Genomic DNA, 19,120 nt, shown 5'->3' with positions numbered 1-19,120 from the left:
GGAAATAAATTCCAGAATGGGAGGCACATGCAATCTCAGAACAGGGGAAATTAGGACCAGGAAATCCAAATATTAAAAAAAAAGTCAAGGAAATGGGTAGGAATATGGATCAAAGAGGGCACTTGTTGCGATGAGCACTGGGTATTGTATGTAAGTGATGAGTCACTGAATTCTACTCCAGAAACCAATATTGAACTAAATGTTAACTAACTAAAATTAAAAGAAGAAGAGGAGGAGGAGGAGGAGGAGGAGGAGGAGGAGGAGAAGAAGAAGAAGAAGAAGAAGAAGAAGGAGAAGAAGAAGGAGAAGGAGAAGGAGAAGGAGAAGAAAAGAAGAAGAAGAAGAAGAAGAAGAAGAAGAAGAAGAAGAAGAAGAAGAAGAAGAAAGAAGAAGAAGAAGAAGAAGAAGAAGAAGAAGAAGAAGAAGAAGAAGAAGAAGAAGAAGAAGAAAATGACTTTTCTTTCAATGGATAGTACAGGCTTGAGAATCTCCCAAAACATCATGAGGGGAAAATAAGTCTTCAGATTATGCCAGATTTTCAAGAGGAGCACTAGGCACCATTAATAATCACTCTTTTTTTCATTACTAATTGTGTGACTTTTTGACCAACTAATTAAACTCTGAGTTCATTTTTTGGATTTCTAAAACTGGGATAATAATACCCATCTCATAAGGCTGAGAGTTTTCAATGAAACACAGGATGTAAAAGACATAAGCTTGCAAACCGAGGTGCTCAGTTTATGTGAATTCTCTTCTTCATCTCTCTTCCAAAGTTACACTGTGGATTATGGATGGGAACATCTGTGGTTTCAGCCCCATGAGAATAGGAATTAGGGTGGCTAGATGGTAATTGTTCACACACACAGATACTCCCACTGCCCCTTAAAGACTTCCCCAGATGGGAGGGTGGGTTTCTGAGATGGAGGTGACAGAACAAAATTCAACTCAGGACAATGAGATCTACCAGTGTCATGGGCTGAATTGTGTCCCCTGCAAATTCATATGTAAAAATTCTAACCCCCAGTATCTTTGCATGTAACTGTATTTAGAGATAGGGTGTTTAAAGAGGTAATTAAGTTAAAATGAGGTCATTAGGATGGGCTCTAATCCAATATGACTGGTGTCCTGTGAAGAAGGGTCAATTAGGACACAGATAAGCACAACCACAGCAGGAAGACCATGTGATGACACAGGGAGAAGACAGCCATTTACAGGCCAGGGGAGGGAGGCCTCAAAGGAAACCAGAATGGTGAGAAATTGTGCAAGGCCTCCAGAGTTGTGAGAAAGTAAGTTGTTCAGCCACCCAGTCTGTGGTACTTTGTTATGGCAGCCCTAGCAGACTATTCAAACCCATGGCCTGTGTTTCTATAACTGTAAAATTAAGGTCAGCTGTAGAAGAGAGTAGAAATATTTTGGTTATAAAGAAACTAGAGTTTGGAAACACAAAGAGGAATTCTTGGGCAAAGTAAGTTTTTGGATGACCAGTGAATGGTCTGGCTAACTGTCTGGGTTATAAAATGCAGGCTAAGTAATGGAAGACAAGGCATGCGTTGACTCCAAGCCCATAGGCTTGCGTGGGTCATGACTCCGCATGCTGCCTTCCCAGTGGCTGTTGAGAATGAAATAATCTTAGTGAAAGCTTTCTTTCTTTTTTTTTTTTTTTTAAAGATTTTATTTATTTCCTTGACAGAGAGAGACACAGCGAGAGAGGGAACACAAGCAGGGGGAGTGGGAGAGGGAGAAGCAGGCTTCCCGCTGAGCAGGGAGCCCGATGTGAGGCTCGATCCCAGGACCCTAAGATCATGACCTGAGCCGAAGGCAGACGCTTAACGACTGAGCCACCCAGGCGCCCTCTTAGTGAAAGCTTTCTATCAACTGAATGTTATAGTCACCGAACTCCTAGACAGCTGCCAATACTTAAGTGGAAGCCAAATGAGGATTAAATGAAGAAGTCTGCCGTTATTCTTTGTTCAACCTTTCAGTTTCCTTTCCCTGGACAAAATTGTTCTTTCCTCTGTGTACGTGTGCACGTGTGTACACGTGAGGGTTTCATGACTTAAGAAATGACGTGGTATGTTTAGATTTCAAAATAGATTTGCTTTTTGGAAAGTTTTTTTGGCTAATCTTAAACATTTTTGCATAAGTTACTCAGTGCCTAGAATGTAAATGACTCTACTAAATGTGCTTGTACCTCATAAAATTCAGAAGGTGGTTTTTTGACCCTTTTATAATTATTTTAAATGAGGTATACAAGAGGAAGTAGGATTGAATATCATTTTTTTAGAGATGTTAAGTGGATTGTACTAGTTCAAGTGGAAGAGAGCCCAGGCTGCTGCTACAGAAGAAGGGATCTAATTCCAGTCAGGCACCTGAGAACCTTTTCACAAATAATAAGCAAAAAAAAAGCAAAGACAGAGAATAGGTGAAGCAACAAAGATGTCCTTCATCAGGTAAATGGATTAAAAAAAATTGTGGTGCATCCAGATGATGTGATACTATTCAGAAATTAAAAAGGAATGAGATATCAAGATACATAAAGACATAGCTGAATCCTAAATGTGCATTGCTAAATGAAAGAAGCCAGCCTTAAAAATCTACATGTTTGCTTTCATTTACATGAAATTCTGAAAAAGGCAATACTAGAAAGAGAATAAACTAATCAGTGATAACCAAGGATTTGGGAAAGTGGAGTGTTGATTTGGTGAAGCACAGAGGATTCTCTAGAGTGGTAAAATCATTCCGTAATACCGAAATGGTGCATAAACAACACTATGCATTTGCCACAACCCGTAGCACTTTATAGCAGCACAGAGTGAACTATAATGTATGTTAATTTTAAAAAAATCACTTAGGACATCAGAAATTCCCAGGATGGGATGCAGAATATGGCGAAAAAGTAGAATTCTATTACAAAATATGAAACACCTGCACTGAAGGAGATGAGTACTGCACTGAAGGATATGAGTGCAGGGTGGGGGGTGGTGGGGGGGAGTTGCTGACCTAAGTAACGTTGCAAACTGCTGGAGTCTGTAAGACTAAAGACAAAAGGAGGAACAATAAATGCTCTACTCTGCTTGATGAAGTAATTTCTCATGGCAGTGTGGTCAGCAGTTCTACCAACACTCTATGTGTGCTGGAATTGAACACCTAAGTAAATGGACAGCAGACGGGAGCCAGGTTCTTGCTATCCAATTGGGAGGTTACAGAAAAGCAAGGGGAGAAGGCTTGAGTGATCCATGCACCGTAGCTGGAGACATCAGTACGAAGTCATGTTTAGCTCAACGTAGTTGCCAATAGTTAAATGCAAAAATGCTTACAGGTATTTGTATAGATCCAGGTGAGTATACGGACATAGGACATAAATTTCCTTGCTCTACCAGCTGAGAGGGCTTAGAAACAATGACAAACTAGTAGCAACAGTCACACCCATTCACATAAACAAATATTTTTGGAAGGAATTTTAATGTATCTGACAAATAAAATCAGTAGAAGAAATATTGAAGCTAAAAATTATTAGATTTTCAATGAGAAAATTAACTCAAGACTTTTATAAATTAAAATTTTATTCAAACATTATATTCCATACTGGAAAAATATCAGGAAAAAAAATTTAAACATTTTTAAATAAAAATGCCAAACTCTTCTAATTTGTCTAACAATCCATTCTTACCAGGACTAAGAAGTGAATGTACATGCTTGTACAATCCTTCTGCATTCTTTTGCAAAGTGTAAAACATTTGACATGCTGTTTATGTCCTAATATGAGCATTTTTATTGGTGGATTTTTATGATTATGGATTTCTAGCCTGGTATCTATTTGTATTTCTTTGCCCCTCATCTTGGGAGCTAGATTCTAGCTGTGGCTTGAGTGTAAAAATATATATATATTTATATAAATATATATATATATATATATATATAAGTGGTATCTGCATTGCGTATTGAACAGCAGGTAATATGTGCAAAACAGAGGACTCCAGTGACAACTTTTAACCTGTGAATTAGCAGGAAAAAAGTAGTGATATCATTTATATTAAAAATTGGCTAATATTAAGTTACTATAGATATCACATTCATTATGCTACAGTACTGCACATGTTTTTCTTAGAAGTTATTTATGTGCATATCAGTATTTGGGGTTTTTTGTTTTGTTTTGTTTTTTGTTTTTTTAGATTTACTTCAGAGAGAGAGAGTGTGTGTAGGAGGGACAGAGGGAGAGAAGCAGACTCCATTAGGCATGGAGCCCCACAAGGCTCTCGATCTCACGACCCTGAGATCATTGACCTGAGCTGAAATGAAGAGTCGAAAGCTTAACGACTGAGCCACCCAGGCACCCAGATGTGCATATCAATTTCTAACACATTGTCATGTGAGAAATGTTACTGGGGAAATAGATCAGCTCTTTTTTTTTTAGTGAGCATTTAGAAACTTTAATAGCAAGTTGATACAGTATTTTTGTATGTGTTGAACCTAAGACATAATATAAGCTTGTGTTTTGTCTTTTAAAAATCAAACTTAATGAGTTATAATTTACATAAAATTAAATGCACACATTATCAGGGTACCATTTGATAATTTAGACAAATACTTATACCCACCACCCAATCAAAATATAGAAATTTTCCATCACCCCCAAAACTTCCCTGTTAACCACTTCTAGTCAATCCCCTCCCCTGCACCCAGCCCCAGGCAACCACTGATCTACCTTCTGTCACAATAGATTAGTTTTTGCCTTTTCTGGAATTTCATATAAATGAAATTATCATGTGTAGTCTTTTGTGTCTGTCTTCTTTTGCTCACCATGTTTTTGAGGTTCATTCATGTCTTTGTGTGTATGATAGTTTGTTCCTTTTTATTGCTCAGTGGTATTCCATTATATGGATATCCACAATTTGCTTATCCATTCACCTGTTGGTGGACATTTCAGTTGTTTCCAAATTGGGGCTATTATGAAAAAGCATCGTTAAGTTGTTTTGTGAATTCCTGCTTTCATTTCTCTTGTGTAAATATCTAGGTGTCCTGCCATGCAGTTTTCCAAAGCACTCATACTATTTTACATTTCCACCAGCAATATGTAACATCTTTGCTTGCACTTAACATTGTCAGTCTTTTGAATATTAGTCATGCTAAGTTGTTAAGTCCTAGCTCACTGTGGTTTTAATTGCATTGTATTTTATCATATTGTGAAAGATCTTTACATAGTCTTTATGCAAGTCTTTTGTGAGATATATGTATTGTAAATAATTTCCTCCGTCTTTAGCTTGCTTTTTCATTTTCTTTTTTTTTTTTAATTTTTTTATTGTTATGTTAATCCCCATACATTACATCATTAGTTTTAGATATAGTGTTCCATGATTCATTGTTTGTGCATAACACCCAGTGCTCCATGCAGAACGTGCCCTCCTCAATACCCATCACCAGGCTAACCCATCCTCCCACCCCCCTCCCCTCTAGAACCCTCAGTTTGTTTTTCAGAGTCCATTGTCTCTCATGGTTCATCTCCCCCTCCGATTTCCCCCCCTTCATTCTTCCCCTCCTGCTACATTCTTCTTCTTCTTTTTTTCTTTCTTAACATATATTGCATTATTTGTTTCAGAGGTACAGATCTGAGATTCAACAGTCTTGCACAATTCACAGCGCTTACCGGAACACATACCCTCCCCAGTGTCCATCACCCAGTCACCCCACCCCTCCCACCCCACCCCCCACTCCAGCAACCCTCAGTTTGTTTCCTGAGATTAAGAATTCCTCATATCAGTGAGGTCATATGATACATGTCTTTCTCTGTTTGACTTATTTCGCTCAGCATAATACCCTCCAGTTCCATCCACGTCGTTGCAAATGGCAAGATCTCATTCCTTTTGATGGCTGCATAATATTCCATTGTATATATATACCACATCTTCTTTATCCATTCATCTGTTGATGGACATCTTGGCTCTTTCCACAGTTTGGCTATTGCATCACAAGATTTTTAAGCACAATAATTAATATGTAGGAAAATGGACCAACTTCAAGGAGACAAACAATAATGTTAAATTTATGACAGTTACAGGGGAGCCTGGGTGGCTCAGTAGGTTAAGCATTCGATTCTTGATTTCAGCTCAGGTCATGATCTCAGGGTCATGAGGCTGAGCCCCACATTGGGCTCCATGCTTAGTGTGCAGCCTGCTTTGGATTCTCTCTCCCTCTCCCTCTGCCCCACCCCCCATCCCCACTCATGCTCTCTCTCTCTAAAAAAAGAAAAATATAACAGTTGTGGAAAGTTTGTTCATGTATTTTTAAATGGATAATAAATGAGGGGAAGAAAATTTCAAGGCTGTTTACATTCCATAGGATACTCTTAAAAGACTGATGTGGTATTTTTATCCTAAAAACATCAATATTCACACTATACTGTACATTTTATCTTTTTCTAATATTTAAATAGTAAATGACAATTTTTTGATGTCAACTTAACATTTTTGAGGGAGTATATACTATTGCAAAATTCTTTTGGAAAGTACCAAGGCAAAAGTTTTTGAAAACCAATGGTTTGTACTAACATGAGAGGAGGGGTGCCTGGGTGACTCAGTAGGTTGAGTGTCTGACACTTGGTTTCAGCTCAGGATGTGATCTCAGAGTCATGAGATTGAGCCCTTCATCGGGCTCCTTGCTCAGCATGGAGTCTGCTTGAGATTCTCTCTCCCTCTCCCTCTGCCCTTCCCCCACTCTCTTGTGTATGCTCATTCTCTCTCTCAAATAAATAAATAAATCTTAAAAAAAAGAAAAACATGAGAGAAGACAAGCATGAACAAGGGAAAAGGGTGCAGCACTCTAAAGGCTTTGATGGAAGGAACCCTTAGTGAGAAGGCTTGATAGATGGGTAATGTCAAAGAATCTGAGTGCATCTGGCTAGAGAACTGATGGCTTCACTCCTAGGGCGAGCTCTGTGAGTGTGAAACCTGCACAGTGGCATAATGCTTATGCTCAGAAGGATCCTGTATTTGACTTAGTATTCTGCTGCCATGTTCTTAAAATTCTTCATAACTTATTTTTGAACTTACGAAGGCTAATGGGACAATGGAGCCTGGGCCTCTCCACCACCATTTCTTACCACCATATTTAAAAATAGCGTTCATGATGCCATGTGTACACAGAATACCATGGGCCACTATACATGGAAATTCAGAGAGATACCACAATTAACAGGGAAAACAGAGAAAAAGAAGAAAAGGAAAGAAAGGGGAAAGTAAGAGAAGAGAAACATAAAACTTAATAGATTTTATTTCTACTTTCCTTGAAAATTCCCTATGGAAAATGTTCTTTCCTCATTTCTTTCTCTTTTTTCAACCCCTCCTTATTGTCTCCCTAAGAATGAGCACCATGGATCAAGTTTCTGGAGCCAACAGCCTTGGGTTTTCATAATTGAGCATCAGAGAGAGTCAATAAATAACCTCACTTATCAAATCCTTTGACCAGAGGAGGCTGGAACTCAGAACTAAGCTAAAGATACTCAATGAGCTCACAAAAGTGAGGACAGATCAGACTTTTGAACTCAGATTCCACACTCAGCCCCAATCATCCTCCAAATCACATCCACCCATCCTACACAAGAACACAACTTTCACATCCCTGAAGAAACCACTGCATTCAGGCACATATCACTTGCACAAGCTGTTGCTTTACCACTTACTCTCCACACAGCCCCATGCTCACAGGTGACACCCATCACAGAGCTCCAGCCTCAACATGCTCAACTTGTGAACACATGTCACTTGACACAGGTATGTTTTTGAAATCAGATTACAGGAAAAAAAAATTATGTGCCAAGGAAGAACTCAGAGTTCAATTATTAAAGTCTAGGTCTCCAAGGCAACATAGTGACCCAGAGCCAAGGTCAAGTGGGATCAATTTGGAAGGATGCCCCCATTCCACCCAGAGTGTTTCTCCAGCTCAGTGTCTTTTTCACATTGCTCTCCTAGAAAACAACCTTGTTTGGTCCTAGGCTTTCTGGTACCCACATAGAGTGGCAGAGTAGCTCACAAAGTAGTAACTTCCTTATAGTAATCTTTGGAAATCTTCCCTTGCCGGCAAGAATAGGCTGGGAAGGGAGAACAAAAGAAGGTGGTAGTGACTCCAGCTCTCCACTCCACCACCCATGCTTTTTTCCTCCAGTGGCCTGGGCCATCACTGGAAGTCCCCAGGCAAATAAAAAGGGCTTTCACTAGTATCTGTCTCTTTGAAGTCCAGATAATGAGTAAAGTGATTGCAGCATTAGATACTGATATTAGAGTATCTGGCAAGGAAAAAATTCAAGTATTGGCTATATAAGTGAGGCTACATAAGGTGAAAACACCAAACTTTGAATCTGGAGACCTGAGAAGTAATTTCAGTCTGACAGTAACATGCTATGTGATCTGGATTGCATTAGTTTATTTTTCTGAACTTGGACCTCCCCTTGGTAAAACAGACATAGCATCATTATAATACTCTATATCACTCCAAAATGTGGCTACAGGAAAAAGAGCTTGCGCAAATGGGGAAGACATTATTTTTGGTGTACAAACATATTAATCCCATATACTTAACTCTTTCTTACCCACAAAAAATCATGTGAGATAAAGAAGCTGGCTGCTGTCATTTCCAATTTATAAATGAGACAGTTGAGTCTCAAAAATATTTTGGAACTTGTCCAATGCTAAATAATGAATAGGTAGAAAAGCTGTGACTAGGATTCCAGACTCATTGTTCTTCATACTTGGAGACTGTCCAGAGAAGGGAAAAGATTTTTCTCAAGGTTCTGCAAAATTTTTGTGACAGATTAGGACTAACGTTTAGGACTAACGTGTAGTTATCCTACAAAGGATTCTGTTCGGTATAGCTGGCAATTGGAATGTGGAAATCAAAACATGAATTTTGACTATAGAAAATAGATGGAAAAAATGGATTATATGTGATAGAGTATTTTAAGATTTGGAACAAGTTAAAAACAATATGTGTTTTTCTCAGCCTAGACAAGATTGTTTCACAGAAGGGTCATCATTTTATGTGAACGAACTAAGGACCTGATGTGACAGGGCAGTCATACCATTACCCCTTGGGTAGAGCCCTTTATTTCCATGCAGAATGCCAGCTTCCAACCTCAGTAATGACAGTCTGCCAGCCACTCTGTTCCTGACAGGGATCCCAGGGCTGGAGTGGGCCCACATCTGGATTGCCATCCCCTTCTGTGCCATGTATCTGGTAGCTCTGGCTGGGAATGCTGCCCTCATCCTGGTCATTGTGACGGACGATGCCCTTCATGCACCCATGTACCTCTTCCTGTGCCTTCTCTCACTCACTGACCTGGCTCTCAGCTCCACCACTGTGCCTAAAATGATGAGCATTTTGTGGCTCCATGCTGGTGAGATTTCCTTTGGTGGGTGCCTGGCACAGATGTTTTGTGTCCATTCTATCTATGCTCTGGAGTCCTCGGTTCTTCTTGCCATGGCCTTTGATCATTATGTGGCTATCTGCAACCCACTGAGATATACAACCATTCTCAACCATACTGTAATAAGCACTATTAGCCTTGTTGGGCTCTTCCGTAGTGTGGCTATTATCTCTCCATTCATCTTTTTGCTGAGGCGACTGCCTTACTGTGGTCACCATATCATGGCACACACATACTGTGAGCATATGGGCATTGCTCGCCTGGCCTGTGCCAACATCACTGTCAATATTGTCTATGGGCTGACTGTGGCCCTGCTGGCCATGGGTCTGGATTGCATCCTCATTGCCATTTCCTATGGCTTTATCCTCCATGCCGTCTTCTGCCTGCCATCTCAAGATGCCAGGCACAAGGCTCTGAGTACCTGTGGCTCCCACCTCGGAGTCATCCTGGTCTTCTACAGTCCTGCCTTCTTCTCCTTCCTCACCCACCGCTTTGGCCAGAACCAAGTCCCCAAGAGTGTGCACATCTTTCTGGCGAACCTCTATGTGCTGGTGCCTCTTATGCTCAACCCAATCATCTATGGGGCTAGGACCAAGGAGATTCAGAGTCGACTTCTGAGACTGCTTCACTTGGGGAAAATTTTAACATGAAATTTGAGCACAGTTTGGAGATAAGGAAAATAAATGGGTATGGTAGCTGTCTAGATGCATTTACATGGATGGAGACCTCTGATATGACAGAAATGTGTTTTCAGGAGAGGAAGCCCTGGAAGGAAAGAGAAGGTCAGATGAATTGGAGGTATCAAAAATCATATTGAACATACCATGTTCCTGAGGCTCCTGGAGTAACTCTGAAGAGCTCAGAAAGATGATAGTAGGGGCGCCTGGGTGGCTCAGTCATTAAGCGTCTGCCTTCGGCTCAGGTCATGATCCCAGGGTCCTGGGATCGAGCCCCGCATTGGGCTCCCTGCTCAGCGGGGAGCCTGCTTCTCTCTCTCCCACTCCCCCTGCTTGTGTTCCCTCTCTCGCTGTGTCTCTTTCTGTCAAATAAATAAATAAAATCTTTAAAAAAAAAAAAAAGAAAAAAGAAAGATGATAGTATTTTTACTCTTGGGAATACTTCACAAATAGTAATAAGCATGCCTTGGAGAAATCTCAGTACCTATGATATGCCAGGTAGAATGCACCTAACATTTTTTTCTTTTGCTGCAAATGTTTCTGAGACTTACTAAAGATCAAGTCAATTCCTCTTCTTAAATGAGTCTGGGCTTCATTGTGGGAATATTCTTCTGCAAGTCAAAGTTAAAAAAAAAAGTGAACATTTGAGGTAAGTTTAATCTGATTTCCAGTGCTTTGGGTAGTGGTGAAGAGCACAAAGTCTAAAGTTAGAGTACCTGGGTTTGAGTCCTGGTTCCTCTGCATACTAGTTTTGTAGCCTTGAGCACATTGCTTAATCTTCCTATGTCTCAGTTTGGCAAACTGTCAAATGGATAAATGTTAATATCTGACTTTTTCAAAATATATAACTCTTAATGCTGTCTTTAGGAATAAGTAAGTTAATGAATGTAGAAAACTCAAGATAGTGGCTAACGTAAAATGATCAATCAATAAATATGAGAATATTATGTAAAGTCTGAAAATTATTAGCCAACTCATAACTTATTTAGGACTGTCTTTTCATCAGGGTTATTATGATAACTATGTTATATAACATCTCTAAAATATTTAGATTGTGCTTGGGATATGAATAGTGCTCATTAAAACTGTATTTTCTCCCATTCCTCCTCTGGTCTTCCATTTGGAAGTCCCTTTCCTTTTTAGCTATAAAATTATCCCTGCTTTAGAATTCAGGGATTCCTGACCAAAATCCAAATTGTCTTTTTTAATAGCCCTCCTTTGCCCTAGTGACCTCAGTTCTAAAATACACAAATAAGTCCCCAGTTACTGCTCCCAATAATTCAAAATGTGATTATTATCTGCAATTTAAATTAAGAGTATGTGATTCAGAGAGGCTAATATTCCTAAGGTTATGTATCTATATGGGCCATATCTCATGCATTATCCAGTATGTGATATGTGTGAGGATGCCAACCTGCAGGAACACACAGCAACAAAAGTGAAGACCCTTTGTTTCTTGAGGTAGTAAATGGTAAAGAGACCCAGTAGTGCAATGATTTCAGGAACAGAGAAAAATATATAAAAAGAAGCTGAAGGTGGGAATGAGTAAGGGAACTGCTGTTCTGCTCTTGAAATGCTTCTCTGTGGTCCTTATGCCTGCTCCCCCTAAGATCCTGGCTTCATTTGATCAAAAGGTCCCCCTCACAAGGCAACTGCTCACCATTCATACTAATTGCCTGCCATGAAACTCACATTTTTCCCGGAAGAAAGTGGGGGTCAGTAACCCAGGAAGTTAGTATCAAAGGCAGGGCCAGGATTCAGAACTCTGGGCTCCCCTAGTAATATTTAAAATGCACCCATCTCTGGACTAGATTTTCAGGACCACAGAGCTATAAGGGACTTGATGGACTGGTAAGGAAATTCAGGTTCATGAGTGGGCAAATGATGTGTCTGATATTAGGCCACAAGTCCCATAGTTTGCAGCCTAGTTCCTCCCTCATCTCACCCACAAATTCATCAACCATCCATCATAACTCTTGGGCTATCCTCCTCTTCTAGCTATGTCTGTGGCCTCAGAAGAGCTCAAAGGAGAAAAGTCAAAAGGGGTAGAGCAGAGACTAGAAGAGAAGGAGGGGTGCAGGATCACACAGCTGCTGACACCACGGCACAGTGGTCTAGCTGCCTATACTCAGGACTGATACCTTGTGGATACAGCACAGGGCGGTTCTTCCCCATGGTTTCCCCTTATTGACCAAACTCCAAGTTTCACAGAGCATAGATAACAGACAGATGGAGGATTCTGCTGCTGTGACGACAAGCTCCACTCCTTAAAGTTCTGGTTTGGGCTCTTTTATCATCCTGAAGCTAAAATGCAATAGTTACTAGAAGGGGAGGGTGATGTGTAGAAGCCATTAGGCCTTCTAGAAGAGTGGAGGTAGCAGTTCCAGTCCATAGGAAGACTATTAACATTATTGCCAAGATCTCCCCTCTGACTCAGCTGTCTGGCTACTGGAGCCCACGTGATAAAGGAGAAAGCATGCTTCTAGGAGCCCAGGAGACTGCCTGCCTATCACGCCCACTTCACCCCCAGACTCCCACTCTTCCCTGGGACCCAATGTGCATCACTAATCTCAGAAATTCAGACCAATATCCTGGTGCCACAGGGAAGTGAAAAGTAAACTGTGTATCGGGATCATTGATGGGTCATGCGGCCCCAGAGATATTTTATGGAAGTCCCTGACTGCCACAATCTTTAGGTCTCTAGGTTCATGCAGTGTCACAAAACAATTAAGTCACAGTGTGTAGCTCAGAGATGTCCATCCTCCCAGCCCCCAAGAAGCATGAGATTCAGTAGTTTTTTAGCCCAGAGTCATTTGGCCCCTGGGGCTAGCTCTGAATCTACAGTCCCTGGTTTCCCCAAAGTAACACCTCCAACATCCTTCCCACCTCTCTCTTTCATCAGATGGTATCCTGCTGCATGGTTTCACAGGGCCCCTGGTCCTCTGGGGCATACTTCATATGTCTACACTGTGAATCACCTCATTGACTGATCAGAGTTTACAGAAGAGAATGGGTGGATTAGGAAAATATTGGAGACTCTCACCAAGACACAGGGACCCTAGAATGTAGAGTAGGAATGGAGCCTGGGGAAAGATGCTGAGCTATATCTGGTCATGCTGAGCCAGAGGTTCCTCTGTGACACCCAAGAGAAGGCTGGTAGGCCTTAGAAAGTACAAATAGACTCAGAGATGAAGGAACCATGAACACAGAAGTAAGAGCCACAGCCACGGACATGGTCAAACTCCCTGAAAGATAAATAAAGAATCAGTGTAGCATACTCTCAGGAAGCACCACTCTATAAAAATAAAACAAAACAAAAAACGGATAAGAAAATAGATTAAAGAAAGCAGCTTAAAGATGGGTCAGTATATCAGATTTTGTACAAAAGAAAAAAAAAATGGGAAGATGAGGCATGAGAACGTTTTGAGAAAGCTTCTACACTATCCTGGGGTAAGTGTCTGACTGCAGAGGATGGGGAGACATGGCCACTCTGGAGAAATTCAGAGATGAAAGGAGAGAGAATTTTGGTGGCTGATAGGGCAGCAGAGTCAAGCATTTTACAGTGTAAAGGGAAGAAACCTGCCCAGGAGGAGAGGATGGGGTTTCAGAAGTGGTGGGAGTTCACCTCACAAAGCAGGATACTGACACAGGCAGGTAGGAGAGAAAGAGCCTGAGCTGAGAGGGAGGTTGGACGGGCTTTCTGTAATATGGAGAGACTGGGCCTGAAGACAGCGATACTTGGTGAAAGAGAGTGGCTTCCTGGGGGAACAAAAGCCAGGATTCCTTCAGAGTCACCCTGGAGTTGGAGCATAGGTGGTTTGTGATGATGATGACAATGTTGGTGGGGAACTAGATTGCTGAAAACACTCAGGACGTTCCCACCTCACATTCACATTTGGAAAACACTCTGAGATTAAGTGTGTGAGAATAAGAGCAGCCTGGACCCAGGACCCTGTAACACGATCAATCTCTCCCCCAAACAGCATTCTCTTCACCCACCTACCCCCAAATTGACATCACACATGAGATCCAAGCAATCTTTTTAATGTAGAACAAGCTTGGGCAGTGAGGGAGGGAGCTGTTCAAGTGTGCACATGAGCTGAGTAAGAGGAGTTCAAAATATGCTACTTCCCTTCCCCTCCCCTTCCCCTTCCTCTCCCTCCCTCTCCATGAGGTGGTGTACTGTGGGCATCAGCTGGAGGGACCTGGGCCTCTGGTACCCCCAACAGCCTCTCAATGGCAGCATGAATGTTTCCTCCTGTGGACATGAGGGCTTGTAGATTGGCATCACAATTAGCAAAACCCATGGCCTTTAGATGCTCCAGTTCTTGCTGGTAGCAGCCTTCAGTGAGGGAGGATAAGGATAACGAGGATTGTATGGACTGGGAGCAGGCATTGGCCAAAGCATGGAGAAGCTGAAGAACAGCCAAAGTGGGTTGCACCAAGTCTGCTCTCTGACCCTGCCCTCCACCCCTGGTTTCAGAGGGTTCTCTAGTCCCAGGTGGCCTACCTGGCCCCCATAAACAAGGTCCCAGCCCAGGCACCTCCTTGGACAGTATCTGCAGGCCCTTTTCTATCTGTATCAATGCCTGCAGTGCTCGTGGGTTGGTCAGGATGGAAAGTAGCGGCACATGATGTTGCAGGGGGCTTCCAGTTGCCAACTGGTGTAGCAGAGCTGGATTCTGCTGCAGGACATGCAAGGCTCTACGCAAGGCAGAGGGCGAGGGTCTCAGCTGACTGGTTAGAGTGGCTCTCCCTACAGGCTGCTGGTTCTCCTGGGAGAGAAGATCCGGGCCTGAGTTTACATCTGGCATACCAGTCCCACATTCTGAATTGGCCTGATTTGAGGCCACACACCTCGCCTGGGTAACTTCTCCTGCCCTGACCTTCTGTGCCAATGTCCTGGCCGGTGCCAAGGCTCTGGGGATGGTCGTGGTAGTGTTAGTATTGATGTTAGCATTGGCCTCCTCTTTGCAAAGCTCTGAACTTGGATTGTGGCCTTTGGAGGCAACCAGTGGGGCCAGAGTGAAGAGCATGAGCTGCTGGATATCAGAGCAGACTGGACACATAGGATTATCACCACCTGGCACTGCCTTCAATGACTCTAGCCCCTGCTTATCTGCCTGCAGGAGCTCCTGTTGCCGGGCCAGTTTCTGCAAGGTTTCCAGAGCCTTAAGAACTGGCTCAGGTTTCTGTACTGGCCTTGAGGATTCAGGAGCATGGCTGGCACTGGCTGGTTTCTCATTCGCCAGGCCTTGAACCACAGGGTTTTCCAAGAACTGCACCATCAATTCAGGTGCAACCATTAAGAGTTGAGCCAGCTGGCCAAGAAAGTCAGCCAGATCAGGTGAGCTCCGGACCAGCCGGCACAGCCTGGCCAGCATCCCGGCGCTCTCTGAGGTGGAGGGTTCAGAGTGATGCGTGCAGTGGCCAGTGGGGCCTGACAGAGTTCCGGGACCAGGCAGAGTTCTTTTCAGACGGGTCCTCACCACCAAGTGGACCGTAGTACCATCAAGGATGCCACGCTGGCTCAGGATGTCTTGATCCCGGAGGATCTTTCCAGTGAAGATGAGCACCAATCGGTCGGTGTCACAGTGAAGGCGTTTGGAGATCTGTTTCTTAAAGTGGTGGACACTGCTCTTTTCTGCCAGCATAAATTCCTGGCAGTCCTGTGGGGTCTTCACAGACACTCTGATAATGCGTGATGACATCTCCCTACCAGACACCAGCCAGCTGTCCCTTGCTTCTTCCCTAGCCCGAGCCATAGTTCCTCAAGAGCAGAATGCAGGACAACCAGAGGACCTGTAGAAGCCCAGGTGCAGCAGTAAGCACACCTGGGTGCAGGGACCAGTAGGTGTTGAGGGAGGTCCACTCACCCACGGCCTCCAGACACCACTTCCTAATGTAGCCTCGAGGTCACCTGGCTCCCATAGAGGTGTTGGCTGTCCTTTGTCAGGGCCAGCCTTAAGGGATATGATGTCAGTGATGAGGTCACAGTTGAAAAGTAGACCCGCATGGGGGAAGGGCAGAGGTCTCTTCTACCTGCCCGAGGTAGGCTCTCTTTACAATGTGACTTAAAGAGCAATAGAAAAAAATTAAATGTTTCTGTCTAGAAACCTGTTGTGTACCAGCCTATTTCACTGTTGAAAATCATACCACCCTGAGATTGGTAAACAAATATAGCTAAGTAGGAAAGGTACTGGTCTGAGAACTGGCTTAGGAAGTGCTCGTTGTAGTCACCTGTCTTCCACTAAATGGCTGTATACTGACCATGGCCCAGTTCCCTTAAGGCCACAGATTCCCTTGTTTCTATATGAACAGAATGAAGATGTGTACAGTTAGTCCATCCAGCCTCAGTGGGGGCTTGAGGGCAGCTTGTGTCTCCAAGGCCCACCAGCCTAAGTAACTTACTGAAGCAATTCTAAGAAAAACAACATCATGTTCCCCAAGAACTTTTGATTTAAGTAGTTCTCAGAGACATAAGCTATGATCTCAACTCTCCAGGATTAGAGCTGAGGCAAAAGAAATTATAAGAAAATAATAATTTTACTCTAGGTCTTTATGACTTAACAGTGAAGAAATTTAAGATCTATTTGAAGAGGAAAATTGTCATTTGGGAGCTGACATATTTCAACTGCAAAAGCAGAAAAATGATGATTCTCTAAGTCACTGTTTTGACCACTCCAGGCAGGTGGGACCCCATGTTAAGTCTGTCAAATCTCTGCAGCAATTGTATTTTTTTACTGTGAAGATGGATACATCAGGCTGCCAGAATTTTGCCATTATATCCTTGACCCTTTTTCTGATTCTGGAATTTCCAAGGACTACAAAATTAGCACTTGGCTGTCTACGATACCACCTTCAGGAGGTTTCTGCTGGATGTGGGAAACAAATGAGCGTCTAGATCTCTCTACTACTAGATATTGATATATGTTCTTAAACTTGGACTAGTTTGAATCAGTGTCCCCTGTATCCAACCAATATCAAGACTCTGATAAGTTGTGATTCCTGAGTTTAAAAGACCTTCTCAGTCTGAGGAAGCTTCATAGAGTGAGCCTCATGGCTGGCTGGCAGCAAGCAATCTAAGGGGCCTTTCCTGGGAATGCCCAGATCTCAGAATAACTTCTACCATACAAATATTATTAGTCAAACCAATTCCTTTGGGGAATTTTCTTTGTGTTTCACCCAGCAGAACTGGATTTTCAAACTAACGTTCCTGGCTTCGCATTAGCTAATAAATTAATATGTAGCAGGAGTTGAAGAACATTCTGGGTGACAGGCATCCAGAATCGCTTTCTCATACCTCATGTTTCCAGAGATTTTTTTTTTCTCCTACATAGCCTGTGAGGTGAAGCATCCCTTCTCTCTTCTCTTTCAGGCTCTATTGTCAGGACCTGGAATGTCTCCTTCCCAAGCACCCACTGACAGCCCTTGCCAGTCCATTTACACACTGTGTCTCAGTGAGGGAGCCCTGCATGTCGTCTGCTGAGTTCTTCAACACAAGCATCTCCCTTCATCCTTCCTGAGAAGCCGACATCATTGGAATATTTTACATTGTACCTAAATTCCTTTTATAATTGGAAAATAAAATAAAACAATCAACTTGCTATTTATTTAATCAATTTAAAACTTACTACTTAGGACAAAAAAGGGGGAATGTGGACTCTCTAGAGGAAAATAGCCCTGGTTTAAATCCCACTCCTACCACTTAATAACCTTCAACAAGTCATTTACCCCTTTTAAGCCAGGGTTTCATCATCTATAAAATGGTAGTTTTTCACAGATTTGTTTTGAAGATTGAAGGAGATAATGCATATAAAGTGCAATCCAAAGTATCTGACACAGAGCAGACACTTGTCAAATATTGAGTATGATTTCAACACTACAGTCACTGCCGATCTTTGGCACATCTTGTGGTCAGGTCCATAACTAGACTGGGAGATATGGAGAACAGATGTGCCTGTCAGGGTTGACCAAATGCCCAGAGACATGTTCAGCTGCAGATGATGGAGACAACTCCAAGCAGCCTGGTGAGGGGAGTGTGGTATCTTCTCTTAGACCCAGGACCCGAACCATATTCAATAAAATGCTGACTTTATGCACTGATTTAAAGTTTATTAAGATCTGATTTCCAGAACACATACTACAGTCCCATATTTTTCACAGAGATGGGCTAAGGTTTTCCCATCCCAATAACAGTTTTATTAGACATCAAACTACATGAAAAGCTCAGTAGTTTTTTTTTTAAGATTTATTTGACAGAGAGTGCACAAGCAGGGGGAGGGGCAGTGAGAGGGAGAAGCAGGCTTCCTGCTGAGCAGGGAGCCTGATGCGGGGCTCGATCCCAGGACCCTGAGATCATGACCTGAGCCGAAGTCAGATGCTTAACTGACTGAGCCACCCAAGAGCCCCGAAAAGCTCAGTATTATATGCAGTTTCAGTGTTTCTTATCAGCAATCTGCTTCCAAAAAATCTAATGAGAGTTTAATTTTTATTTTTTAACCAGAACTATCACCTGGGAGAAGATGGCTCTTGGTGACCATGCTAACTGAACAGGAAGTGCTATAAGGATTCCCATTAAGAGAGAAATGCCTGATTCTGTCCTGCTAGTGAGCTGTGTTTTCCCTCCTATAATACACTGAGTAGGTTTGAGCCAAGTGTGGTTTATAATGATAATCTTATAAATTTGTTTAATTAAACCAAAAAAGACCCTCTGATGGGAGTAGCAAAGACTACCTCCATATCACTTTTGTAATAAAATCCAAACTCCTTGTCTAGCTACAAAGCCTCCCCTGGTTGGACTCCTGCTCATCTCCTTGACTTCCTGATGATGATTTTCTCCTTTTCTACAAGACTTGGCCACACTGGCCTCCCTTTTATAAATACACTGGCCTCCCTTTTATATCTGAAACAGACCAAGTGCCTTCCCATCCTTAAAGTCATTGCAATTGTTGTTCCCTAAGCCTTTAATGCTTGTCCACTTAATCACAGGGCTCATCCTTCTTACCTTTCAAATCATCTCTTCACA

At 42.4% G+C, this 19,120-nt stretch overlaps 2 protein-coding genes across 2 annotated transcripts; one reads left to right on the top strand and one right to left on the bottom strand.

The window, feature by feature from the left end:
* Window positions 1–9,108: 9,108 nt before the first annotated feature.
* Window positions 9,109–10,065, top strand: OR52D1 (olfactory receptor family 52 subfamily D member 1). Its single transcript, XM_036087712.2, has one exon. The coding sequence runs from the start codon at window positions 9,109–9,111 to the stop codon at window positions 10,063–10,065; it is 957 nt and encodes a 318-aa protein (XP_035943605.1).
* Window positions 10,066–14,216: 4,151 nt separating this feature from the next.
* On the bottom strand, window positions 14,217–15,857 carry LOC118532859 (ubiquilin-1-like). Its single transcript, XM_036087694.2, has one exon. The coding sequence runs from the start codon at window positions 15,855–15,857 to the stop codon at window positions 14,217–14,219; it is 1,641 nt and encodes a 546-aa protein (XP_035943587.1).
* Between the last annotated feature and the right edge of the window lie 3,263 nt (window positions 15,858–19,120).

The sequence above is a fragment of the Halichoerus grypus genome, chromosome 11 (assembly GCF_964656455.1).
Source record: "Halichoerus grypus chromosome 11, mHalGry1.hap1.1, whole genome shotgun sequence".
NCBI lineage: Eukaryota > Metazoa > Chordata > Mammalia > Carnivora > Phocidae > Halichoerus > Halichoerus grypus.
Note: the sequence above shows the minus strand (reverse complement) of the source record. Positions and strands in the feature narration are given on the sequence as shown.

Excerpts from the sequence above, each read along its gene's own strand:
- LOC118532859 (XM_036087694.2), bottom strand. The coding sequence starts at position 15,857 with ATGGCTCGGGCTAGGGAAGAAGCAAGGGACAGCTGGCTGGTGTCTGGT.
- OR52D1 (XM_036087712.2), top strand. The coding sequence starts at position 9,109 with ATGCCAGCTTCCAACCTCAGTAATGACAGTCTGCCAGCCACTCTGTTC.